A 27,955-nucleotide genomic window follows, 5' to 3' on the forward strand; every position below is an offset into this window, starting at 1 on the left:
GGGGGGGGGGGGGGGGCAGTTTAAGAGGAGGAAGGGAGAAAGTTCTGAGACAAGTGCATGAAAGTTGGACTCCTCAAGGCATATCTGAGGGTGTTCCGAGGATATCCTGACAGAATAGCTAGCCTTCTGGTTTTCCTGAGGCCTAGGGTGGGCAAAGAAGGCTAAGGTCTCAAACTCATGTTCCTGGGACCCATTCCACCCATTCTGTACTTGTTTGTGCTTCTGGGAATGGCTATTTTCTTCTCTAGGAGGAAATGAAATTATAAACCTTCCTTTGAGGAAAGGCCTAGAGCTTTTACAACGGAGAGGCAGTCTTTCAGTTAAGATTCCAGGCTGTGCACAGTCTTTGGAAAAATCCCTGAGACCCAACCGTTCAAAATGACTCTGGTCATTACCAGAATATTCTCAGAGACGCATTCTGCTGCAGGGCCCACGCGAGGCTCTTTCCTCCTTCTGTAGAAATGCCATTGAATGCAAGACTAGGAAGGAAAAACATTTGGGGTAGGTTATTAAAAACACGTCTACATTTGGCTTTGGTTTCAGCAACTAAAACAGCTGGCAAGACTCCACCTGGAGGTGGTTCCTGCCTGGGCTGACTTGAAGCAGGAAGCAGAAGTGCCAGCCTCACCAGCAGCCACTCAGCCTTTGCCGCTCCAGAGCCCAGGACGAGGCCAATCACCAGACTGCTCGAGGAGAGGCCAGACAGGAAACGGAACATGGCAAGACCTGGTCACACGGGCTGAGGACGCCTGGCGAGCTCTGCTTCGGAGGCTGACACCTTACAGGCGCCTGTCGGTGAGGCCTGGAGAAGTTGCCTCTGTTCTTGTAAGGAAGGAACTCTGCTACTGCCCCCACCGTATTAAACCCTTTGTCAGTGACAGGAAGGACACGGGCAACCAGGAGACCCCTGAGTCTCAGAGATTGGGCCAGAGGCCTAAAGGAGGGCCAGGGAGGACCAAGTCTGTTTACAGAGGTGAAGGGTCCCATCTTGTCCCAGCACCATCCTGAGAAATGAGGAGGGGGCAGGAATTTGCGGCCCAGTCTCTCTTTCAGTTTTGTCTGGACTGAAGAATTCCTCCCCAACCCCCAAGGGGCACGGGAAGACTGCAGAGGGGCGGCAATGTCTAGTCTTGATCTGACTGGTATGTGCGCATGTCACATCACGGAGCTGAAAACTTAAGCGTGATATACTTAACCGTATGCCTCTTCTACTTAACTGTATGCCTCTTCTATGTCGATAAAAACGTTTTTAAAAAGAAATAGAAAAACCACACACACAAATACCTTCCCTGTTAGGAATGCCAGCCACCCTCTTTCCCCTGGCTCCTCCTCTGGTAAAACAAGAGGAACACAGAGTGACCAGGTTGGCCCTGAAGACAGCAGTTACCTCAAGTTAGTCAAGCTTGGGTGGTTCCTCAGAGCCTCAGCGAAGGCCCTTGCTCCTTCATCACCGATTTGATTGCCCCACATCCTGAGGGCAGAGGGAAGACAGTGAAAGTTACCTCATGCTCATCCCTTATTTTCTGCTCATGGCCATGGTGTGTATACTCAACAGGCAGATGTTTCTGCTCCATCCCTGGAGCTGTGGCCTGGAGATGAATCCCTCCACCAGCCCCTTAGTGAGCTGCTCAGGAGGAAAAAAAGCAGTAGAAGGCTTGTGAACAGAAGTCAAATCAGACAGCTGCACAATTAGAAACCAAGTCTCACCCCTGAGCTTTTGGAGAGCTGTCAGTCAGAGCCTAAGCTCACAACTATCCCCGAAATGTCACCTGCAGGATATACAGGTTCGCGGCAGCTTGAAAGGAAGGCCTGTGGCGGTGCCAGACTCCCAATATCCATTTGACCCTGCGCAGGGGTGCCGGACATTCTTGAAGACATAGTCGGTCTTGCGTGAAGCAAAGATCAGAAAGCACACTGAGAAAACTTATCAGCAATTTCCCTGGTATGTAAAGAGGAGGTGACCAAACCATGCTGTTCAGATTGTTGCAGTTTTGGTGGGGAGGTGCCATGACAAGCCGTATTCTCTCCCCCACAGTAGAAAGCCTTAGAGGATCTGGCTAAATCGAGGGTCTGCATGGTAAGACGTTGGGCTCCCATCCTGGCCCTCCCCCCCACCACCTGGGCGTGCTTGGGTAATGCGTAGTCTCTGAGGTCTTAGTCTCGTCTGTAAAGCAGGTATAAGAAGAGCATTTCCTCGTAGAGTTGTTGTGAGGATTAAGTGAGTTAATATATGCAAAGCACTCCAAACAGTGCTGAGCCTATAAGAAGTCAGCTATTCCTAAGAGGCTGAGGGTCACTGTCTACAGAAAGCAAGTCTGCCAGGCCCACCACAGAACTGGGGCTGCCTCAGCTACATGCTCTCACCAGGCAAGCGGCCTGTTGACGTCCCTGCCAGTATGGCTTCTAAAACCCCAGAATGAGAGTTTTCAGCATTTTGCATAAAAAGTGTGTGTACTAGATAAAACTGCATGGTATCAAACTTTGAATAAAGTGGAAAACTACTCATGACATGAGATTAAGTGAAAAAAGGTAGAATAAAATTCTGTACAGATAGTTTGACATCTACCATATTAAAAAAAATAGTATAGAGAGAACATACACTGCATGAGAGCAAGAAAGCTTACCTGACCTCGTGTTGATAATAATTATTTCTGAGAAGATAATCTCCACTGTACTGTTCATATTTTCCACAGTTTACAAAAAAAATTATCTATGTTTTTTTTTAGAATCAGAGAAAAAAATTATAACTCTGTGATAAGCTATAGTCTCCTGAATCAAAACCATAATGAAATATCACCTCACACCCATATGGATGGTTACTATCAAAACACCAGAAAATAACAAGTTGTTGGTAAGGATGTGGAGAAATTGGAACCCCTGTGCACTGTTAGTAGGAATGTAAAACGGTATAGCTGCTGTAGAAAACAATATGGTGGTTCCTCAAAAAATTAAAAATAGAATTACCATGTGATCCAGCAATTCCACTTCTGGTTATATACCCAAAAGGATTTAAAGCAGGGTCTCAAAGAGATATATGTACACCCATGTACAGAGCAGCATTATTCACAAGAGCTAAAAGGTGGAAACAATCCAAGTGTCCACTGACAGATGAATGCATAAACAACTGTGGTATATATATAGAATGGTCTATTACATTGCCTTAAAAAGGAAGGAAAGTCTGACACATGCTGCAACATGGATAAACCTTGAGGACATCATGCTAAGTAAAATAAGCCAGTCACAAAAGAAGACAAATACTATGTGACTCCCTATAGTAGTCAAATTCACAGGAACAGAGGATACTATAGAAAGGTGGTGGCCAGGGCTGAGGGGAGGGGAGAATGAGTTTCTGTTTTTCAAGATAAAGAGAGTTCTGGAGATGGATAATGGTGATGGTTGCACAACTATACGAATGTGGCTGCACAACTATATGAATGTACTTATTAATGCCACTGAACTGTACACTTAAAAGGTTAAGATGGTAACTTTTATGTTATGTGTATTTTCAATAAAAAAAATGAATTAAAAAAGCCTCCAGAGACAAGGTGGCAGAGTAGAAGGATGTGAGCTCACCTCTTCTTATGAAAACACCAAAATTACAACTAAATGATGAACAACCATTGATGAAAAAATGCTGGAACCTACCAAACAAGATGTCCTACATCCAAAGACAAAGAAGAACCCACAACGAGACAGTTTGAGGGGCGCAATCGTGATAAAATCAAATCCCATACCCACCAAGTGGACAACCCCCAAACTGGAAAACTATCACAGAAGTTCTCCCACAGGAGTGAAAGTTCTGAGCTTCACATCAGGCTCCCCAGCCTGGGGGTCTGGCAATGGGAGGAGGAAGAGACCTAGAGAATCTGCCTTTGAAGGCCAGCAGGATTTGATCACAGGAATTCCACAGGACTGGGGGAAACAGAAACTCCACTCTTGGAGGGCACACACAAGGTCTTGTGCACACCAGGACCCAGGGAAAAAAGCAGTGACCTCTCCTCAGAGCCTAGGCCAGACCTATATGCTGGTGTTGGAGGGTCTCCTGCAAAGGCAGGGGGCGGCTGTAGCTCACTGTGGGGACAAAGACACTGGTGGCGGTAGTTCTCGGGAGTACTCATTGGTGTGAGCCCTCCTGGAGGCTGCCATATTTTCACCAACACCTGGCCCCACCCAATAGCATGTAGGCTCCAGTGCTGGGTCACCTCAGGCCAACCAAGTGGGAACACAGCCCCACCCATCAGCAGATAGGCTGCTTAAAGTCTTCCTGACCACACAACTGCCAGCTGAACCCCCCCCCCCCCGACACAGCCCTGTGCATCAGAGGAACAAGACCCAGCTCCACCCACCAGTGGGCAGGAACCAGTCCCTCCCACCAGGAAGCCTGCACAAGCCTCTTAGACCAGCCTCATCCACCAGGGGGCAGACAGCATAAGCAACAAGAACTACAACCCTGCAGACTGTGGAACGGAAACCGCAATCACAGAAAGTTAGACAAAATGAGACAGCAGAGGAATATTTCCCAGATGAAGGAACAAGATAAAACCTCAGAAGAACAACTAAGTGAAGTGGAGATAGGCAATCCACCCAGGAAAGAATTCAGAGTAATGATAAGAAAGATGATCCAAGATCTCAGAAAAAGAATGGAGGCACAGGTTGAGAAGATACAAGAAATGTTTAACAAAGACCTTGAAGAACTAAAGAACAAGCAAACAGACAAACAATAAAATAACTGAAATAAAAAATACAGCAGAAGGAATCAATGCAGGATAAGTGAGGCAGAAGAACAGATAACTGAGCTGGAAGCCAGAATGGTGGAAATCACTGCCATGGAACAGAAAAAAGAAAAAAGAATGAAAAGAAATGAAGACAGTCTTAAAAGACCTCTGGGACAACATTAAATGCACCAACTTTCACATTATAGGGGTCCCAGAAGGAGAAGAGAGAGAGAAAGGACCTGAGGAAATATGTGAAGAGATAATAGCTGAAAACTTCCCTAACGTGGGACAAGAAACAGTCACCTAAGTCCAGGAGGCACAGAGAGTCCCAGACAGGATAAACCCAAGGAGGAACACACCAAGACACATAGTAATCAAATTGACAAAAATTAAAGAAAAAATACTAAAAGCAACAAGGGAAAAATGACAACATACAAGGGAACTCACATAAGGATATCAGCTGATTTCTCACCAGAAACTCTGCAGGCCAGAAGGGAGTGGCATGATATATTTAAAGTGATGAAAGGAAAGAACCTACAACAAAGATTACTCTACCCAGCAAGGATCTCATTCAGGTTAGACCGAGAAATCAAAAGCTTTACAGACAAGTAAAAGCTAAGAGAATTCAGCACCACCGGACCAGCTTTGCAACAAATGCGAAAGGAACTCCTCTAGGTGGGAAAGAAGCCAGCAACTTAAAACAACCTTGTACATATATAGACTGCCATATCAAAACTTCATGGGAGGCAGAAAGAGACACAGATGTAGAGAACAAACGTATGGACACCAAGGAGGGAAAGCGGCAGGGGGTGGTGGTCGTGGTGTGATGAATTGGGTGATTGGGATTGACATGTATACACTGATGTGTATAAAATTGATGACTAATAAGAACCTGCTGTATACTAGGAATAAACCTACCTAGGGAAACAAAAGACCTGTATGCAGAAAACTATAAGACACTGATGAAAGAAATTAAACATGATACCAACAGATAGAGAGATATACCATGTTCTTGGATTGGAAGAATCAATATTGTGAAAATGACTATACTACCCAAAGCAATCTACAGATTCAGTGCAATCCCTATTAAATTACCAATGGCATTTTTTTACGGAACTAGAACAAATCATCTTAAAATTTGTATGGAGACACAAAAGACCCCAAATAGCCAAAGCAGTCTTGAGGGAAACAAACGGAGCTGGAGGAATCAGACTCCCTGACTTCAGACTATAGTACAAAGCTACAGTAATCAAGACAATATGGTACTGGCACAAAAACAGAAACATAGATCAATGGAACAAGATAGAAAGCCCAGAGATAAACCCACGCACCTATGGTCAACTAATCTATGACAAAGGAGGCAAGGATATACAATGGAGAAAAGACAGTCTCTTCAATAAGTGGTGCTGGGAAAACTGGACAGCTACATGTAAAAGAATGAAATTAGAACACTCCCTAACACCATACACAAAAATAAACTCAAAGTGGATTCGAGACCTAAATGTAAGACTGGACACTCTAAAACTCTTAGAGGAAAACATAGGAAGAACACTCTTTGACATAAATCACAGCAAGATCTGTTTTGATCCACCTCCTAGAGTAATGGAAATAAAAACAAAGATAAACAAATGGGATCTAATGATGGTTCAAAGCTTTTGCACAGCAAAGGAAACCATAAACAAGATGAAAAGACAACCCTCATAATGGGAGAAAATATTTGCAAACAAATCAACAAAGGATTAATCTCCAAGATATATAAACAGCTCATGCAGTTCAATATTAAAGAAATGAACGACGCAATCCAAAAATGGGCAGAAGACCTAAATTTTAGAGGTATAAGTAATAAATCGATAGTGGAAATAAAATGTAATCATTTAAAAAAAATCCCTATTAATGCAAGAAAAAGGAAAGAAGAAACAAAGTTTGGACCAAATAGAAAACAGCTGGCAAAGTGGTAGATTTTAATCCAATCAATAATCACATTAAATGTGAATCATCTAAACATACCAATTAAAAAGAGACTGTCAGTTTAGATAAAAAGGCAAAACCCAACTAGATGCTGCCTACAGACAAAGATGACAATGAAGTTGTAAAGGGGGTGTGAATATTTGGAGTTTTGGGGGTTACTGATTTGGATGGTAGTCGTACAAAGTATTTCCTTTGTAACTGCTTGTTAAACTCCATTTTATATACTTGATATGTATATTCCCAATAAATAAATAAAGTTAACTGGCAATCAAATGTCTGCTGAGGTGGGGGGAAAAAAAAGAACCTGCTGTATAAAAAAATAAATTAAAAAATTAAAAAACCTCATGGGAACAGCAAACCCAAAAACTACGATAGATATACACACACAAAAGAAAAAGCAACCCAAACACAACTCTAAAGATGGCCATCAAACCACAAGAGAACAAAAGAGGAAGGGAAGAAAAAAGACCTACGAAAACAAACCCGGGCTTCCCTGGCAGTGCAGTGGATGCGGGTCCGTGCCCTGGTCCAGGAAGATCCCACATGCTGCAGAGAGGCTAGGCCCGTGAGCCATGGCCACTAGGCCTGCGCGTCCGGAGCCTGTGCTCTGCAATGGGAGAGGCCACAACAGTGAGAGGCCCACATACCGCAAAAAAAAAAAAAAAGATTAAGAAAATGGCAATAGGAACATACATATTGACAATTACCTTGAATGTAAATGGATTAAATACTCCAACCAAAAGACACAGACTGGCTGAATGGATACAAAAACAAGACCCATATATATGCTGTCTACAACAGGCCCACTTCAGACCTAGGGACACACACAGACTGAAACTGAGGTATTCTATGCAAATGGAAATCAAAAGAAAAGTGGAGTAGCAATACTCATATCAGACAAAACAGACTTTAAAATAAAGACTATTAACAAGAGACAAAGGGGCTTCCCTGGTGGCGCAGGGGTTGAGAGTCCACCTGCCGATGCAGGGGTTGAGAGTCTGCCTGCCGATGCAAGGGACACAGGTTCGTGCATGCAGTGGACGCGGGTCCGTGCCCTGGCCCAGGAAGATCCCACATGCCGCGGAGCAGCTGGGCCCGTGAGCCATGGCCGCTAGGCTTGCACGTCCAGAGCCTGTGCTCCGCAACGGGAGGGGCCACAGCAGTGAGAGGCCCGTGTACCGCAAAAAAAAAAAAGACAAAGAAGGACACTACATAATGATCACGGGATCAATCCAAGAAGATATAACAACTGTAAATATATATGCATCCAACATAGGATCACCTCAATTTATAAGGCAAATACTAACAGCCATAAAGGGAGAAATCAACAGTAACACTGTAATGGTGGAGGACTTTAACACCCCACCACTTTCATCAATGGAAAGATCATCCAGACAGAAAATCAGTAAAGAAACACAGGCCTTAAATGACACATTAGACCTATTGGACTTAATTGATATTTATAGAGCATTCCATCCAAAGCAGCAGAATACACATTCTTCAAGTGCAAATGGAACATTCTCTAGGACTGACCACATGCTGGGCCACAAAGCGAGCCTTGGTAAATTTAAGAAAAGTGAAATCATATCAAGCATCTTTTCTGACCACAATGCTATGACATTAGAAATCAACTACAAGAAAAAAACTGTAAAAAACACAAACACATGGAGGCTAAACAACCAGTGGATCACTGAAGAAATCAAAGAGGAAATCAAAAAATACCAAGAGACAAATGAAAAGCACAACAATCCAAAACCTATGGAATGCAGCAAAAGCAGTTCTAAGAGGGAAGTTTATAGCCATACAATCTTACCTCAGGAAACAAGAAAAATCTCAAACAACCCAACCTTACACCTAAAGCACTAGAGACAGAAGAACAAACAAAACCTTATGTTAGTAGCAGAAAAGAAATTATAAAGATCAGCGCAGAAGCAAATGAAATAGAAACAAAACAGTAGCAAAGATCAATGAAACTAAAAGCTGGTTCTTTGAGAAGATAAAAAAAATTGATAAACCTTTAAGCCAGACTCATCAAGAGAAAAGGGCAAGGACTCAAATCAATAAAATTAGAAATGAAAAAGGAGAAGTTACAACAAACACCACAGAAATACAAAGGATCATAAGAGACTACTACAAGCAACTGTATGCAAATAAAATGGACAACCTGGAAGAAACGGACAAATTCTTAGAAAAAGGTACAATCTCCCAAGACCGAACCAGGAAGAAATAGAAAATATGAGTAGACCAATCTCAAGCACTGAAATTGAAACTGTGATTTTTAAAACTCCCAACAAACAAAAGGCCAGGACCTGGTGGCTTCACAGAATTCTACCAGACATTTTGAGAAGAGCTAACACTTATCCTTCTCAAACTCTTCCAAAAAATTGCAGAGGGAGGAAAACTCCCAAACTCTTTCTTTGAGGCCACCATCACCCTGATACCAAAACCAGACAAAATTACCACACAAAAAAGAAAATTACAGTCCAATATCACTGATGAACATAGATGCAAAAATCCTCAACAAAATACTAGCAATACATTAAAAGGATCATACACCATGATCAAGTGGGATTTATCCCAGGGATGCAAGGCTTTTTCAATATCCGCAAATCAATCAGTGTGATACACCGTGTCAACAAACTGAAGAATAAAAACCATATGATCATCTCAGTAGATGCAGGAACAGCTTTTGACAAAATTCAACACCAATTTATGATAAAAACTCTCCAGAAAGTGGGCATAGAGGGAACATACCTGAACATAATAAAGGCCATATATGACAAAACTACAGCAAACATCATTCTCAATGGTGAAAAACTGAAAGCATTTCCTCTAAGATCAGGAACAAGACAAGGATGTCCACTCTCACCACTTTTATTCAACATGGTTTTGGAAGTCCTAGCTATGGCAATCAGAGAAGAAAAAAATAAATAAAAGGAATCCAAATTGGAAAAGAAGAAGTTAAACTGTCACTGTTTGCAGATGATATGATACTATACATAGAAAATCCTAAGGATGCCACCAGAAAACTACTAGAGCTCATGAATGAATTTGGTAAAGTTTCAGGTTACAAAATTAATACACAGGAATCTGTTGCATTTCTGTACACTAACAATGAAAGATCAGAAAGAGAAATTCAAGAAACAATCCCGTTTCCCATCACATCAAAAAGAATAAAATACCAAGGAATAAACCTACCTAAGAAGACAAAAGACCTGTACTCTGAAAACTATAAGACGCTGATGAAAGAAATTGAAGATGACACAAACAGATGGAAAGATATACCATGTTCTTGGATTGGAAGAATCAATATTGTCAAAACGACTCGGGTAGCCAAGGCAATCTACAGATTCAGTGCAATCCTTATCAAATTACCAATGGCATTTTTCACAGAACTAGAACAAAAAATCTTAAAATTTGTATGGAAACACAAAAGACCCTGAATAGCCAGAGCAATCTTAAGAAAAACGGAGCTGGGGCATTAGGCTCGCTGACTTTGGACTATACTACAAAGCTACAGCCATCAAAACAGTATGGTACTGGCACAAAAACAAACACAGATCAATGGACCAGGATAGAAAGCCCAGAAATAAACCCATGCACCTATGGTCAATTAATCTACGACATAGGAGGCATGACTATACAATGGGGGAAAGACAGCCTCTTCAATAAATGGTGCTGGGAAAACTGGACAGCTACATGTAAAAGAATGAAATTAGAACATTCTTTAAACACCATACACAAAAATAAACTCAAAATGGATTAAAGACCTAAATGTAAGACCTGGTGCTATAAAACTCTTAGAGGAAAACATAGGAAGAACACTCTTTGACATAAATCACATTAATATTTTTTTATCTACCCATCTCCTAGAGTAATGGAAAAACAAACAAATGGGACCTAATTAAACTCAAAAGCTTTTGCACAGCAAAGGAAACTATAAACAAAAAGATAACCCACAGAATGGGAGAAAATATTTACAAACGATGCAACTGACAAGAGATTAATCTCCAAAAGCTACAAACAGCTCATGCAGCTCAATATCAAAAAAACAGACAACTCAATCAAAAAATGGGCAGAAGACCTAAACAGACATTTCTCCAAAGAAGACAAACAACAGCCAAAGCAATATCATATCATGGCCAAGAGGCACATGAAAAGATGCCCAACATCACTAATTATTAGAGAAATGCAAATCAAAACTGCAATGAGATATCACTTCACACCAGTCAGAATGGCCATCATCAAAATGTCTACAAACAATAAATGATGAAGAAGGTGTGGAGAAGAGGGAATTCTCCTACACTGTTGGTGGGAATATAAACTGGTACAGCTGCTATGGAGAACAGTATACAGGTTCCTTAAAAAATTAAAAACAGAGCTACCATATGATCCAGCAACCCCACTCCTGGGCATATATCCAGAGAAAACCATAATTCGAAAGGATACATGCACCCCAATGTTCACTGCAGCACTATTTACAATAGCCAAGACATGCAAGCAACCTAAATGTCCAAAGACAGAAGAATGGATAAAGATGTGGTACATATATACAATGGAATATTACTCAGCCATTAAAAAGGATGAAATAATGCCATTTGCAGCAACATGGATGGACCTGAAGATTATCATACTAAGTGAAGTAAATCAGAGAAAGACAAATATCATATGATATCACATGCGGAATCTAAAAAAAAAACGATACAAATGAACTTATTTACAAAATAGAAACAGACGCACAGATTTAGAAAACAAACTTACTGTTACCAAAGGAGAAAGGTGGGGGGCAGGGGAGGGATAAATTGGGAGTGTGGGTTTGACAAATACACACTACTATGTTTAAATAGATAACTAATTAGGACCTCCTGTATAGCACAAGGAAGTCTGCTCAATATGCTGTAATAACCTAAATGGGAAAAGAATTTGAGAAAGAATAGATACATGTATAGCTGAATCACTTTGCTCTACACCTGAAAGTAACACAACATTATTAATCAACTATACTCCAATATAAAATAAAAATTTTTTAAAAGCCTCCAGAGACTATATAGTCTTAAAATGAAGCACACCTGCCTGAGGACGTTTACCACATAGGGCTAATTTGCTAGCTCCCTCCATTTGCTGGCGGTGATAAATACTGCTTTTTGCATGAATTAAATAAAGTCCATGCGATTGAAGTGGCAGTTAATCCTGGGACTTCCCACAACATTTCCCATGCAGGAGCCAGTGGGGCCCAGCCACCAGGGCATCTGTGATGGAGGCTCTCTGCAGCCTCTGCCCCACAGCTTGCACCAGCGGTCCTTTGGCTAGATGGATGTACGAAAAGACCAGCAGGCGCTCCTGTACACAGAGCAGGCTGTATACGCACACCCGTGTGCATCCGTCTCTACTCACCCAACTTCAAAGATGGATTTGCTGTTCTTCACAGCCAGGGCGAGACACTTTCCTCCTTCGCTTGTTATTTTGTTTTTTCCCAGTCTGCAAAGAGAGTCGTGCACACGTCAGCTACAGCTGTGAGGGGACTCCAGCATCAGCCACCCTCGTCCTTGGCACAGAGCCCCTCTGGCCCCTCCTAGGAGGGGTGGTCTTCCTCCTGGGACCCACAGCAGCCATCCCTGGGTGTCCTCTCAGGGAGGGGCCTGAAGCCCTGAGGAAAGCCGTCGGGATTCCTCTCCAGGTGGTCACAATCTCTGCAGAGACTCAGGGACCCAAGATCCCCCCGAGGTTCTTTAAATGACCTCTTGAGCATCACTTATTTCTATCAGCAGACCAGAAGGTTCCCACTTCAACTGCAAGTGGTCAAGGGGTAGGTTACCATCACCAGGGCAGCATCACCAGGCTCCTCCAAGGCTGGTGCTCTGACACCTTTGGCAGGACATTCCTGTGACACAGCCAGGGATCAGGCTCTCATCTGCAATGTTATGGCCTAAAGGTTTGCCTCTCCCCACCCCTACCAGAAATCCTAACCCCTAAGTGATGGTGCTAGGAGGTGGAACTTTGGGGAAGTGATAAAGTCACTCATCACAGCCCTCACAAATGGGATTAGTGACTTAGGAGTGAAGTCCAAGAAAGCTCCCTTTCCCCTTTTTCCACCACCACGTGAGGACACAGTGAGAAGGCACCATCTAAGAACAAGGCATTGGGCCCTCACCAGGAACCTAATCTGCTGGCACCTTGATCCTAGATTCCCCAGCCTCCAGAACGGTCAGAAATAAATGTCTGGTGTTTATAAGCAACCTCGTTTATGGTATTTTGTTACAGAAGCCAAAATGGACGAAGACGATGTGGGACTTCCTCAGGGGAAAACGATCTCCAGAAAGGGTGATAGTTGTGGCCTTTCTTCCTGTTAGGAGTTAATGAAATCAAAATGCCACACTCCCCCCGCACCCATGGCAGGGGGCGCTTCCAAACACCGAGCCTCACCCACAGCTCGCCTTCTCCACACAGGTGTCCTGATTTGACCTGATCTGGCCCTGGGGCAAGCGGAAGGCAGCTCTAGGGTTGGCATTTATTCTTTGCTTGAACAATGAAGGGTGACCAAGAGGAGCTACTGAAGACCCCGCTCGCTGTGCCCACCCCACTTACTTCAGGTGCGTGAGGCCTGTGCACTCATCCAGGATTCTGGCGATGTACCTGGCTCCGACGTCGGTGATTTGGTTGTTGTATAAGCTTTGAGAGAAAGCATGGCCGTGAGAATTTAGGACCCCATTTTTTAAAGTGAGTGGCAGCTGTCTGATTTACAAAGTCTAGGTCAAAAGGAGAAAGGAAGGGCACGTGGAGGGCTGAGTTTGGGGCTGTGGGGTCTCAGGCTGGGTTCAAGGCCACCTCTGCACATTCCCCAGCTTTATGACCTGGGGCAAGGTAACCGAGCTTCTCTGTGCCTCAGTTTCTCCATGTGTAATACAGGGGTAAGAATTACAGCTGCCTCGCAGGGTTGTTATGAGGATCGTATGAGATCATCCCAAGCCCTTGCATGTAAGTGCTCGATAAATGGCAGTTGAGGGGTATTTTCAGATTAAGATCACGATTGGCATCTTAAGGGGTAAAAGTTTCTAAGCATTAGAACCAACTCAGTGTCTACCTTTTCGTCACTTTACCACTTGACACCAATTCAACAATAAGGCAGAAAGGAGTTGAAAGTGGTAAGGAGACAGGTTTCCAGTGTTCCACAGTCATGCAGAACTCCAGAGCCAAAAGGCAACCTGGGATTCAGGGCTTCAGTGTTCTCATGTGACAGCTGAGAAAACTGAGGCCCAAGGAAGCTGACGGACTGGCTCCAGCTCAGAGAGTCAACAGCAGCCGTGGGGCTGGCAGGGCTGTGGCCCACAGTCTCTCCTGTCAAACTCCAAAACCCCAAACCAAAGGCTCTGAAAACCCAAACTTCTTTGTAACTATTTTGGCAACCGATGTGGAGCTGTTCATGGTCTTTATCCCAACTGGTTTGAATGTTTATACCTTTTGCTGCAGAAATGTTAAAGTATCTGAAAATGGGGTATTGACCTAGATCCCACTGGTCATGTCACTGCTAGGTAGCATGGGCACTAATTTCTGATTCGTGTCTTGCCCCAAGGGTTCTGGATGACAGATCATGGACCCGCCATAGTGAAATCTACCACATAAACAGTATTCTCACGTCAATAAAACATATCCCCAGGAATTCTGTCATTAGAGCGATCAGTCACCACCTGTAAAACTATCTGACTATATTAGGATCTCAGTTATACAAGGGGGATGAGAAGGCTGAGACTCAGTGAGATTTCCTGGCTTGCTCAGAGAGTGGGCTGCTAGCCGAGCCAAAAGCAGGACCCAGGACTCCTGGCTCCCAGTCCAGTGCTCTTTCTGGTACCCTGGGGCCATCAGTCTCAACCATCCAGTGATCCATAGGAATGGCAACTTCCTGCTGCTCTGTATTCTTACTATGTAGCTGTCGCAGTGTTCTTGAGAAATACATACCCTAAAAATGTCAGAATTTTGTATTTGGTCAGCTCTTCACATAGCACCTTCACCCCACTGTCGGTGATCTGGTTCACACTGAGTCTGAAAAAAACAGCAAAGAAAGTTCAAAATCAGAGGGGCTGCTCACTGTGAAAGAGCATTAATTCTACAAGGATGCACAAGTCTATAGGTCCTGGAGTCTTCCCAGCTATAGATGTCCCCCCGAGAGAACTGGCCATAGCAGCCAGTCACACGGCCCCTACAGAGCCTGGTCTTCACAGGGCTGAGAGACCCATGAGAACCAGTCCATTGGCAAGGCTACAGCACAGCCCTGATTCAAAGCAAGGGCAGCAGGGGACACCTGAAGGACACGTGTGGACACAGCCACGTCTGATATCCTGCATTTGCCAGTGGCCTATGTGTCAGTGTGGCTCTCACTGCACAGCGGGGGGCCGTGGGATTTGGAAATGGGTAGAGCTGCATTTAGTGGTCATAAGGCTGGGGGAGTGGACGCTCCACCATCTTAAAAGTGCAGCCAGAAATGTTATGGGTCCTGCAAAAGGCAGGACAGTCCCCACAAGAACTGTCCCACCCAAAATGCCAGGAGCCTTTCCATCTGGAAATGCATGTGTGAAACCTGACTTGCCACCTGAAAAGGTCAATCGAGGGAGACAGCTCCTGAGGTGTGGTTCTGTGCGGGAAGTTCAATGGCAAGGGAGAAACAGCTGGATGAGGCAGGTCAGGGAGAGTGTGAGAGGTCCACACTCTCCCACTCCTCTTTAATGCACATGCTGCTTCAGCAGGCCAGGCTTCAAGAGGGAGCGGGAAAAGAGGGCCTCAGGATGATGGATATCTCCTGGACAAGGCCCAGCGTGTACTGGGATTGCTCTTGGAAAGCCCTCTACTAGCAGGATATTTTGATTTGGCTAAAATGCAAAACAATTTTTTTTTTACTACCAAGTACTCTCTATAAGCAAACTACCCTGATCTTCTCAATTCTCCACCCCTTTATTTAGGTGAGTCTGAGGGACAGAGTAAGGCTCAGAGATGGAGGAGCGTGAGGGATGAGCGAGGGTCAGGGGTGGGTGAAGGAACAGACCAGAGCTCAGCAATTTTTTTCTGTAAAGGGTTAGATAACAAATTTTTAAGCTCTGCAGGCCATCTGGTCTCTATTGCAACCACTCAGCTCTGCAGAGTGAAGCAGCCAATATATAAATAAATGAGTGTGACTGTATTCCAATAAAACTTTATCTATAAACACAAGCCGTGGGCCAAACTGGGCCACTTACTACACACTGTCCTCTATGATAAGTAAAAGTCTGAAGAGGTAAAAGCTTGATTTTTAGGCCAATCAAAATGATTACGTCAGACACTCTGAACCCCTCCACTCATGGTACCCACCTTGGTGCTGGGGCACAGTGTGTACATACACTGCATGACTATCCCAGGGTGGCGGAGCCAACTAGTCACTCCCAATATCTGTGCTTACTTAGAAAGAGAACCCCTCATTTTTCAGCTGGGCACATGTGCTTAGGTTCTGCCCAGTGAGATCTAAGCAAAAGTCTCATTAGCAATAGCTGAGAAGAGTCTTCTTAAAAGAATGGGGTGTGTCCTAAACTTCAGCTCAAAAAGATACACGTGCCCTTGTGTTCACAGCAGCACTAGTCACAATAGTCAAGACATGGAAACAACATAAATGTCCATCAACAGATGAACAGATAAAGAAGATGTGGTACATATATACAATAGAATACTACTCAGCCATAAAAAAATGAAATAATGCCACTTGCAGCAACATGGATGAACCCAGAGATTATCGTACTAAGTGAAGTAAGTCAGAAAGAGAAAGACAAATATCATATGATATCACTTCCATGCAGAATCTAAAAAAAAACATACAAATGAACTTATTTACAAAAGAGAAACAGACTCACAGACTTTGAAAACGAACTTACAGTTACCAAAGGGGAAAGGTGCGGGGGAGGGAGGAATTGGGAGTTTGGGATTGACATATACACACTACCATATCTAAAACAGATAACCAACAAGGACCTATTGTATAGCACAAGGAACTCTGCTCAATATGCTGTAATAACCTAAATGGGAAAATAATTTGAAAAAAACAGACACATGTATATGTATAACTGAATCACTTTGCTGTACACCTGAAACTAACATTGTTAACTATACTCCAATATAAAAAAAAAATGTGGTACATATATACAATTTCTATGGCTTTTCTTTTCAGCCATAGAAAAGAATGAAATAATGCCATTTGCAGCAATGTGGATGGACCTAGAGATTATCATACTAAGTGAAGTAAGAAAGAAAAACTCAAATACCATATAACATCACTTATATGTGGAATCTAAAATATGACAGAAATGAACTTATCTACGAAACAGAAACAGACTCACAGACATAGAGAATAGACGTGTGGCTGCCAAGGGTGGGGAAGGTAGAGATGGACTGGGAGTTTGGGATTAGCAGATGCAAACTATTATATACAGAAAGGATATACAACAAGGTCCTACTGTATAGCACAGGGAACTATATTCAATGTCCTGTGATAAACCATAATGGAAAAGAATATGAAAAAGAATATATATGTATGTATAACTGAATCACTTTGCTGCACAGCAGAAATTAACACAACACTGTAAATCAACTGTACCACAATATAATTAATTTAAAAAAAAAGAATGGGGGCTTCCCTGGTGGTGCAGTGGTTGAGAGTCCGCCTGCCGATGCAGGGGACATGGGCTCGTGTCCCGGTCCCGGAAGATCCCACATGCCGCAGAGCGGCTGGGCCCGTGAGCCATGGCCGCTAAGCCTGCGCGTCCGGAGCCTGTGCTCCGCAACGGGAGAGGCAACAGCGGTGAGAGGCCTGCGTACCACAAAAAGAAAAAAAAAAAAAAAAAAAGAATGGGGTGTGTCCTTTGCCCGCCCTTCTTCCTGGTGACTAGAATGTCAACTGAATGGCTGGAGCGTGAGCAGGCATTTTGGGCCAAGACACAGTAGTCAGGTACTGAGGACACCAGAGCAGTAAGCAGGAGAGAGCCTGGGCTCTTGATGGTCATTGAGACCTCACAGCAGCCCGGAACTGCCCTCCTTTAGATTTTTGCATGAGAGACAAATAAGTCTGTAACTTATCTAAGCCACCAGTATTGTGAGTTTTCTCTAACAGCCAAAACTAATCCTCACTGATGCCCTCAGGGAGCTCACAGTGTTTCCATTTCTTCCTGCCTTCTCTTGTGCTGGTTTGGAGGCAAACCTGGGGACCACCATACTGGTGCAGAGCTTCCATCATATGAAATGGTCACAGGGAGGCACTGAGTGTGAGGGTTGCCTGAGGCTACAAACAGAGTCACTGGCTGAGAGCTCAGAGAATAAATTCCAGGCTTTCCAATGCCCAGGCCGGGGCAGGTCTGGGTTCCCTACATCCCACCCATTCCCCCACAATGTATGCTCTGGCGCTTGTGTAACAGGTACCTGGAATCAGTTCCAAATCCCATCTGCTCTTCAGAAATGCATGAGCCAAGTAGTGGAGAACTGAAACCCCCGTAGAGATTTACAAGGTGTATTTAATACAGAAAATGCTAATAGAAGAAAGGAGACTGGTTTTTCTTTCCTCTAAACCATCAAACAGGAAACGAATCAAGAGTCAGCATTCTTTACTGAGATCCCCTGGCAGCTCAGGGCTGCCCACTTTTTTCGTGGAAGTTAACTAACGCTAATAAAGCACAAAGTCTGCTTTTTCTGCCATCATAAAGCTTTCACGTGCCAGAAACATTTCACGGGCTATCTCTGAGCCTCACATGAATCTCAAAAGGTTCTTTACGATTCTGACTCCACCATGGCCCACCTGTGTGACCTTGAGCCCCTTAACTTCTCTGTGCCTCTGCTTCCTCGTTTGCCAAAATGGAGATGATAACAGTACCTACCTGATAGTGTTGTTAAAAGGTTTAAACCAGGGAATATTTTTAACGCACTTCACCCATTCTCAATAAATGCTGATTGTTATTACTGTAATTGTTAGGATATGAGCATCTCTTTTCCAGATGAGGACACTGAAGCTCAAAGAGGTTAAGCAACTTTTGCTCAAGGACACCCAGCTGGGGCCCATCCAGGTCCACCTGACTTCGAAGCTTCTCTCGTTACCCTCTGCCACCCTGAGACAGAGAAGCTCTGGATGTTCCCAGACCCCCGGCCGTGAGTTCCAGGATAATCCAGGAGATCCCGCTCCACAGTGCCAGTCCTGGTGTCCCCTGAGCCCTGGCCCCGCCGGCTGCTCCCGGAACCTGGAGGTCTCACCTGATGACGGTGAGGCGGCTGAAGCAGGGCTGCAGTTCCCGCACACCATAGTCGTTGAGATTGTTGTTGTCCAGGTCGAGTGCGAGCCGCTTGGGAAAGTGGTACAGGACGAAGGAGAGGGCGCTGCAGTCGGCCGAGCAGGCGTTGCAGAAGGTCAGCTTGAGGTAGTTGGCGCAGATGCCCCTGGCCGCCAGCTGCCCCACCTTCTCGCTCTGCGTCTCATAGATGCAGCGCAGCATCCAGATGAAGGTGGGCATGGCCTGCACCTGGCTGAAGTTCCCAGACCGAACTCGGGGCAGGTGCTTCAGGTGGGAGCGCAGGCTGGCGAACAGGTAAGCCCACAGGGCCCTGCGCTTTCTCCGCAGGGTGGCGGCAGGCACCAGGTGCCGCAGGAGTTTCTGTTTGTCTTTGGACAGCAGCCCGCACAGGAAGAGGTTGGTGAAATGAAAGTGATCCTTGTTCTTAAAGGGGTCTTCCCCGGCCAGGCCGCGGCCCCCCAGGCACCGGATGGGTAGGAAGCGGGGATAGCAGGACGCAGCTGCTGCGTCCCCGTGAGGAGCCCACTCATGGAAGAAGCAAAGCAGCTCCCGAGTGCCCACCTTGTCGTCCACCACCAGAAAAAAGGCAGCAAAGAAGGCCTGGAGGGTGAGGTGGAAAAACTCATAGGACTGCTGGTCCCCTCCGAGGCCCAGCTCCGGCACAGCCCGCAGGAAACCCAGCTGCAAGTCCCCCTCCTGCACCTCGGACGCCTGCACGTCCTCCTGGCTGAAGACAAAGAAGCTCTTCTCCATGCCCCGGTGAGCCACCTGGCCCAGCGAGCGCAGGGTGCCCCGGCCGGCGCGGAAGGTCTCCGTCTGGCTCCGCGTGTTCCGCTGCACCAGGCTGGTGGGCTGCGTCCTGTTCAGGTGGACCTCGGTGACCAGCAGGAAAACGTCGGTCAGCGTCACCGTGCGGTTGGGCAGCTGCAGGAAGCCGTCGAAGGAGTCGTAGAAGTGCTGGAAGCACCGGAAGATGATCCAGCAGAAGAGGGGCACGGCGCACAGGCTGAAGAGGTTGGCGTTGGCTTCCAGCTGTTCCAGCAGGCGCTGGCGCACGGCGCGCTCGGGGAACATCCTCGCAGCGTAGGCGCGCAGGTGGCTGGGGGAGAAGCCGCGCAGGAGCACCTTCTTCCAGAGCAGATGCCGCGGGATCTCGACGCCCGTGCGGGCCGTGAGCAGCTTGCGCGCCCCCTTGAGCAGCTTCCCGCTGAGCAGGCTGGCCAGCAGGACCAGGGGGTGGGCGGGCTCCCAGGGGGAGGAGGTGTCGGGCTCGCCGCTCAGGTCGAAGTCCGAGTGAAGCTCGTCCAGGCCGTCGAAGGTGAAGAGGGCCATGTGCGGGAAGCGCAGCAGGAAGGCGAACACCTCCTCGGGGTCCTGCTCCGGGTAGCAGTAGTGCTTGAAGAGCAGGTCCCGCAGGCACAGCGAGGCGCTCTCCTTGAAGCAGCTGAAGGTGCGGCAGCGGAAGTGGAAGAAGAACCTGAGCTCAGCGTCCAGCTGGCCCGCGGCCCAGAGGCTCTGCAGCCGCTGCAGCAGCATGGACTTGCCCACGCCCGCGTCGCCGAAGATGAAGATGGTCTCGCCCTGCTCGTTGAGGACGCCTGTGGAGGGGTCCAGGAGGCAGGCCAGGCTGCCCAGGCTGCCCAGGCTCTCGTTGCCGAAGTTGACCAGCTCCACGATGGTGTCCGTGTACATCTCCTCCAGCAGCAGCTCCTCCTTCTGGGCGTAGCACAGGATGAACTTGGCGTCGCGGCCCAGTTGCTGTCGCAGCTTCTGGCTGTATCTGCTCACTGCAGGGAGAGTGGCGCCAGGTGAGAGGTGGAAGTAGGTGGGGAGAGAGACCCACAGGTGGAAAGGGCACCGAATAGGGAGGTCTCAGGCGGAGGAGCAAGCACACAGGAAAACAAACCCGCAGCCTGGACGCTCAGGCTAAGTGCGAGCACTCCTCAAATACAAAGAGCCAGTGCTCCAGAATCTGCAGGCCCTTGGGCCTCCACCCCTCTGTCTGACCTCAGATTTGGCCAGCCAGCGGGGACAGAATTCAACTGGGATCAGTGTCAGAGACAGGCTCCCTACTCCTCTGCGCAAGTTGTCACTGAACTCCAGCTAAAAACTGAAGCCCCCTCAAATGTGACGGCCAGGCCACGTGGCCCTGCTGCCCCAGCCCAACCCCAGGGTCCTGCTCAAACAGCGCAAGCCAGTCCCCACTGAAACTTGTATCGTTGAGGAAGAAATTGCCCTAACCTTTCTTGTGCTTATGACACTGCTCTTAGAACAACAAATAGTCTCATAAAACCTAATGCCGAAACTTCTTGTGATAAGATAAAACAGTTGACGTTGATATGGACTACAAAGGGGCTGTGCCTCACCATAACTGAGTAAGCAAACTAAAGTGAAAACCGGCCTTCTTACACTACACAGGGCACAGCGGCCCTGGTTCCAAAGCTGAGGCCTGGGGATCACTGATGCTCAGCACGTGCCGCAGGGGGAGCCCTGGGCTTGCCTACAGGGAAGTACATGGATTAATATGCTGACATGGGGTAACATGCTGACGTAAGTGCCATGCTCTCAGCAGAAACGAGCTACAAAATGAGCTTACTACTCCAGACAAAAAAAGGGGGTTCCAAAATTCCTTTAAATAGCTTTTGGGTCTTAATGATAATTCAGTTAACAAAAATTGGACACACTTGCACATTTCCAGATTCATCTATAACCCTTTCCCGTCAACCTAGTCCCACTTGGTTGTCAGCTTAAAATTTGTGAAGTGAGTTCTATTTTTTACAGTTTTTAGTAAGGCAAAATTTACAGACTATAAATTCACCTATTTTACAACAGGTATTGTTGTCAATGATTTTTAGTAAATTTACAGAGTTAACGCAAACATCACTAAAATCCAGGGGTACACTCTCCATCATAAGTGCATCATAAGTGCATTTGCAGACAATCTCTGCCCCACCCCTGGCCCTAGGAAACTGCTGATCTGCTTTCCGTTTCTATAAATTTGCCTTTTCTGGACATTCATATAAATGGATTCATACAATATGTAGTCTTTTGCATCTGGCTTCTTGTAGAGTGAATTATACTTTCAAAGCTGTTACAGTAGCTGCGTAAAGGAGCCAGTGGAGAAGTCTTCTGCCAAGAACTCTTCATCACAGGAATATTTTCCTTTTTTCTTGGGGAAGGTAACAAAGTGAGGTGGGCAGGGGCAGTAAGAAGCTAGCAGTGGCCGGCTGGTAACTGCAGAAGCAAGAGCTTGTCCCTGACACTCTGGTCTCTTGGTCTGGTTTCCCCTAAATACACACCTGACACTCTGGGACACTGTCCTTTGTTTCTGTTTCCAAGGTCAAACTGGATTCTTTAAAACTCAGAGTTTGGAAGCTCAGTGCTGGTATGTTGCCAACAACTGTCTGGAAGTGGAGAGACCACAGGCACGGAAAGATGATTCCCTGGTCCCCAGACCATACTGTGGTCCCAATGTTGTGCTCTCTCAGCACGCTGAACTGCTGTTGTCCTTATCACCATTTGCAACTACACACTTGTGTCATTATTTACCGCCAGTCTCCTGCACTAACCTCTGAGGTCCCTGAGGGCGGGAACCATAGCTGGGTCTGCTCCCTATTGTACCCCTGGCACATGCTGAGTACATCATAAATACCTGTTGAACTAATCATTTAACTAAAAGGGGCCCATGGTGCTTTGGAAATAAGGACTGGCAGTCAGGGGTGAGAGAAGAATTCTTTGCCTGGTATCAAATTTGGAAAGATCTTCAAGGAGGAAAGAAATGCAAACTTGAATTTGTACAACCACTAAAATGTCTAGATAGGTCAGAAAAGGAAGTCAGAAAGGGGTCAGAACAGAGGTCATTCCTACACTTCCACGGCTCCCTACATAAATCAGACCAGCTATCTGTGGTCAGTTCAATCACAGTTCCCTTGGCTGCACTAGGGTGACAGGGACCAGCCCTCCTTTCTAAAAGGAACACAGCAGCCGAGCCTGCTGCCTGACGTGGAAGGCAGGGCTAGTCAAGGTGGGCCCCGCCTATATCCCCTGCTGGACCCACACAGATAGCATTTCCAAGCCCCGGGGGCCTTGCTTGCCTGGTGGCTGCGGTCTCCCTGGGGACTGACTCATACCTGGATCGGTGTTGACAACAGCTTTGCTCTGAATGAGCTGGGAAGGGGAGAAGCTGATCTCCGACAGCCAAGGCCTGAGGTCCACGTAAGCGTCTGTGAGTCGCTGTAGCACATAGAGGAAGAACTCGGACACCTCCTCGCCCTTGCTCTGCACCAGGTCCAGAATTCTGCGGACCTAGTGCGGCACAAGCAGTAAGGTGTGAGCCGGCACTAGGGGTGCCTGCCCCCTGGAGAGGCTCCCATGCAGGGCTCTGAGCTCTTACTACAGCCTCGAGCTTGACCGTCCACCCAACTGGTATGAGATGCTACAAGCCAAATGCCCAGGATCTGTAAAATGGACCGACCGCCTGAGCAAGAAACAAACCGCACAGCTCTAGGAAACCAGAGGCTTCCAGGAGCCTAAAAATAGAAAGGTCAGACTCGCAGCTAGAGCCGAGCGCCCCCCTGGAATTTCCCTTTCCCTCCTTTTCTCCTTTTCCCTCTTAAGCTACCACTATTGCTCTCTGGGAATGAGTGCTGAGGGGGAGAAAGTCACCCGTTGGGCATAATGAGATGGGCGCTGGGCCACACAGCGAGGGGACAGCAGACCCCCGTGTAAGGTGTACCTTACAAAAGCTTTTTGTCTTATTAAAAATTCAGGGGAAAAAAAACACAACAGTGTTCTACTGTGCTTTTCCCAGAAACCCTTCTGGTCTCTTCTGAGCCCAACAGGATCATGTTACAAATGAGTTCTGTCACTCCTCTCCCCAAGAAGGAGGTTTTCGTCTTGCCATTCTATTGTTCAGAAGATGACACAAAGCCAAAGTGAAACTAAGGGCTGTGAAGACTTCCCACAGTGGAGTGTGGAAGATTCTTTACCGTGGACCCAGGCTGGGATGCAGCCATTCCTCAACCAGAGGAGTTCTCAGAGCCGTTCCCAGCAGTGAGCAGCTCTCCCGAGTTGAAGGGCACGGACTGGGCAGCACGGCTAGTGTTTCACGCTCGTATTCTTTTTAAAGAATTCACTCATTTAAAGTGAACTGGAAAACAAGTTGTTTGAGAACCAATATGCACAGCAAGGAGAATGGAGAGGTCAGAAGAGTTTGCTGTGTTTCAGGAACACAGGAGTGAAATACGTAACTGTGGAATAAGCTGGTAACTCAAGCATTTCTGTGCAGTAGATATAGCCCCGACAGGAAATCCCACCCAATGTACTGCACTCCCAAAGCTCTTCACCCAGGTCAATGGGGAGAAGCCCCGTCTGGCCACCAAGGCTGGCATCCCTGTCACCGGCACCTTGTCGGGCTGCGTGGGGCAGGCACACACGATCTCCACGTCTTCGGTGGAGAAATACTCATTCTGCAGCAAGTTGTCCAGAAGACACTGAGTGTTGCGGACGTGAGTGACCAGATGCTCCCGGCTGACTTTCAACAATTTGATGTAGGAGTGCGACTCTGACCGGATTATTTCCATCTCACTGCGGCCCTGCTTTTCCATGGTTACAGGAGCAAGTGGCTGCTTTTCCCAAATTCATTTTTGGCTGCATGTGCCTTCCTGGCAGAAAGGCAATCAGGATCCACGGCCAGCCTCTCAGTGCAAACCCTGAAGAGACAGAGGAAGTCAGCAACAAAACCAAAGCCATGGGAAAGATCCCTCCCCCTTCCTCCGGTCCTGGAATTTCTCTATTTAGAACAAGAAGGAGTCATGCTTAAGATATTTGATCTGAGACGCAATAAAGTAAAAATCATAATTTAATTGCTCCTGCTTGTGGGTTACACCACTAGGGTAGATGACCAGAGGTAGACAACACTATTGTTTAACAAAACTTCTTAATTATTATTATTTTTTTTTTAGTGTGCCTCAGTCCTAGACTGGGATAGGGGTGCAAAGGTATATTTTCCAAATTAGGTAACTGGAATTGGAAGTTTCCACGTGCCCTATGAGGGGACAGCACCCAGAACTGGGAGCAGAGGAGCTATGAGGTTGGTGGGAGAGAGGGTCTGAGCACAAAACAGCCTGAGGAGACAGCGAGCCGGCATGAAGTCTCCTGTGGTAGCCAGAGCCCAGGAACCTGGCAACAGTGATGTGTCAGTCATTACTGCCTGTACTGGGTTGTGCTGTAGCTCTCCCCACACCCCTGCCCCAGCTCTCCTTATCTCCAGCCATGTTGGCTACATACAAGCACCTTAGGGAATGAAGGAGCAGCAACAGCCATTATGGAGTGAAGCAGGACAGAAGGAAGGTGAGAGGGAGAGGTGACAATTCCAAGGAATGGATGACCAGGAGACAACATCTCCCTGGAAATCCTTGAAAACCTCATGCATGTGCTGAACCTCCTGCCTCGGTAGGGACAAGGGCCCAAGCTCTTTTATTTGGGTATTAAAAAAATACCTTGAGTTCATCTGCACTACCCCAGAATTGCACTGATTTCTTTCTTTTAGAGTAAGATCTCTCAGCCACTTAATTCTCCAGTCATCCTGTGGATATAAATGGATCACACACTTGGAAGTAGAAAGGCCTTGAACTGGCCACTTAGTCCTTTATCTAAAATGCACACACTCTGGAGAGAGAGTTTTAAATGTTTTTTGTAGAACTCAAAAAAAAAAATTCATAGACCTCTAAACATGTATGTTTCATGAGTGTATGTTTCATATGTTAACATTCAGGTCTAGTGGTTCTCACATTTTTTCCACAAAGTCACATACTAGTCTCCTGATTTTTGACACACTTGCATTTTTTCTTCTTTTACCTGTCAAGTTGCCAAATGCAAGCCTTATACAGATCCTCAGTGGGACCCCACACAGTAACCTTCCTTCCATAACCTGACTGATTGAGCAAAAGACAGTACATTCTAACATTCTAAACAACAGAAAGGGAATTCCCTGGTGGCGCGGTGGTTAAGAATCCGCCTGCCAACGCAGGGGACATGGGTTCGAGCCCTGGTCCGGGAAGATCCCACATGCCGCGGAGCAACTAAGCCCATGCACCACAACTACTGAGCCCGCGCTCTAGAGCCTGCGAGCCACAAATACTGAGCCCATGCACCACAACTACTAAAGCCTACGTGCTTCAGGGCCCACGTGCCACAACTACTGAGCCCGTGTGCCACAACTACCGAAGCCCGAACGCCTAGAGCCCGTACTCCACAACAGGAGAAACCACCGTAACGAGAAGCCCGCGCACCACAACAAAGAGTAGCCCCCGCTTGCCATAACTAGAGAAAAGCCTGCGTGCAGCAACGAAGACCCAACGCAGCCAAAAATAAATAAATTTTAAAAAATAAACAACACAAAGGCAAGAGATTCTTACTAAATGGAATTTAAAGGGATGAAAATGAGTGATTAGCTACTATTGCACTAAAAGTATGCTGACTGATTTGACTCTAATTCATCTTTTTCTATTGTCGTCAATTCTATGACCCACTTAAGGATCCATAGCTTTAGAAAATTAGTTCCCTTAAGGGATACCAGTTGATAATGTTAAATGTATATTTAAATTACTGGTTAATAATACCTTTTTAAGTTTTTGTCATGTGTTCTTTGAAGAAAGTGAGAATATTTAAAAACAACATTCTCTCCTTAAATCTTCAATTTCCAATTTCTTTCTGGAATCTGAAAAGTCAAAAAGAAAAATGAGAGAAAGGTTTCTTTGAAAACACTCTTGGGGCTTCCCTGGTGGCACAGTGGTTAAGAATCCGCCTGCCAATGCAGGGGAGATGGGTTTGAGCCCTGGTCCGGGAAGATCCCACATGCCGTGGAGCAACTAAGCCTGTGTGCCACAACTACTGAGCCTGCGAGCCACAACTACCGAAGCCCGCGTGCCTAGAGCCCTTGCTCCGCAACAAGACAAGCCAACACGATGAGAAGCCCACGCACCGCAACGAAGAGTAGCCCCCGCTCGCCGCAACTAGAGAAAGCCCACGCACCGCAACGAAGACCCAACGCAGCCAAAAATAAATAAATAAATAAATTTATATTAAAAAAAAACACTTGTGCTGAATGGTGAGCAAATAAATGAATGAATGAATGAAATTGGAGAAAGAATAATTTTTAAATCCACAACTGCAGGATCTCCGAGTACTCTCTTTACCTTCTTCCTTTGGGACAGTGTTTTCCAAATCTCAGTCATTCAGGCACCATAGTCACTTTTTTTGGCCATAATTGAGTCCCATAAGCAAAGTTGTTTGCTTAACTTTTTGCTTTAAATTGACTTTACAACTCAGACTAATCTTAAAGGAAAATTTATATTACCGTTGTAAACAAAAAAATCACTTGCAATAAATAGAAAGTAATACAAAAATAAATTCGCTAGAAATAAAACCATGCTATTGTACTCCAGCTCAACAGTGTTGAAAGGTTCTTGGTCTGAGGTCTGTTTTCTCTTAGAAGCATTTGAGAGGTATTAAAGACATAGTAGCACAAGATTGAGACTTTCTCTTTGAGATCATGGTAAATCTGAGAGAGCTGGAAAGGGAACTGCCTTCCCGCTTGGTGATTCAGGGTTTTTTCATCCTATGGCTCCATTCTTACCAAGGCTTGGAATGGGTGTTACACAATGGCCTTCACTCCTCCACTCCCAACCCTCATCCATCCTCACTGCGGGTCCCATTTCACTCCTGGCTTCTGCCTCTTCCAAGCCTGTGATTCCCACAAAACCAGTGACGTGTCTTCCCAGCCCTTCCCCGTAGTATCACCCACAGACATCACTACCTCTTACCATCAAACGCAGAAACTTAAGGAAATTCCCCTTATTTATGGCCACCTAACCAAAGCAATGAATTACATGTCAGCCAGTTGGCAAGGAGGCTGTTGTTTTGTAACATCCAGAGCTCTGGTTTGAGATTTAATCAGATTTGCAGAGTTTGCTCAATTCAGCA

At 46.0% G+C, this 27,955-nt stretch overlaps 1 protein-coding gene across 1 annotated transcript in view; it reads right to left on the reverse strand.

Annotated features, from left to right (window-relative positions):
• The window catches only part of NOD1 (nucleotide binding oligomerization domain containing 1), a 48,420-nt gene extending 20,595 nt beyond the window's left edge, over positions 1-27,825 (reverse strand). The window contains exons 1-10 of the mRNA XM_007466099.1: positions 27,693-27,825; positions 26,593-26,690; positions 24,376-24,681; positions 23,101-23,275; positions 18,933-20,757; positions 14,637-14,720; positions 13,269-13,352; positions 12,078-12,161; positions 1,388-1,471; positions 396-479 (exon numbers count right to left, since the gene is read on the reverse strand). Of these exons, the coding sequence (XP_007466161.1) occupies positions 396-479; positions 1,388-1,471; positions 12,078-12,161; positions 13,269-13,352; positions 14,637-14,720; positions 18,933-20,757; positions 23,101-23,275; positions 24,376-24,576 (2,621 nt within the window). The 5' untranslated portion in view covers positions 24,577-24,681; positions 26,593-26,690; positions 27,693-27,825. The remainder of the gene's footprint in view (positions 1-395; positions 480-1,387; positions 1,472-12,077; positions 12,162-13,268; positions 13,353-14,636; positions 14,721-18,932; positions 20,758-23,100; positions 23,276-24,375; positions 24,682-26,592; positions 26,691-27,692) is intronic.
• Positions 27,826-27,955: the final 130 nt, after the last annotated feature.

Source organism: Lipotes vexillifer, unplaced genomic scaffold, assembly GCF_000442215.2.
Source record: "Lipotes vexillifer unplaced genomic scaffold, Lipotes_vexillifer_v1.1 scaffold150, whole genome shotgun sequence".
Classification (NCBI taxonomy): Eukaryota; Metazoa; Chordata; class Mammalia; order Artiodactyla; family Lipotidae; genus Lipotes; species Lipotes vexillifer.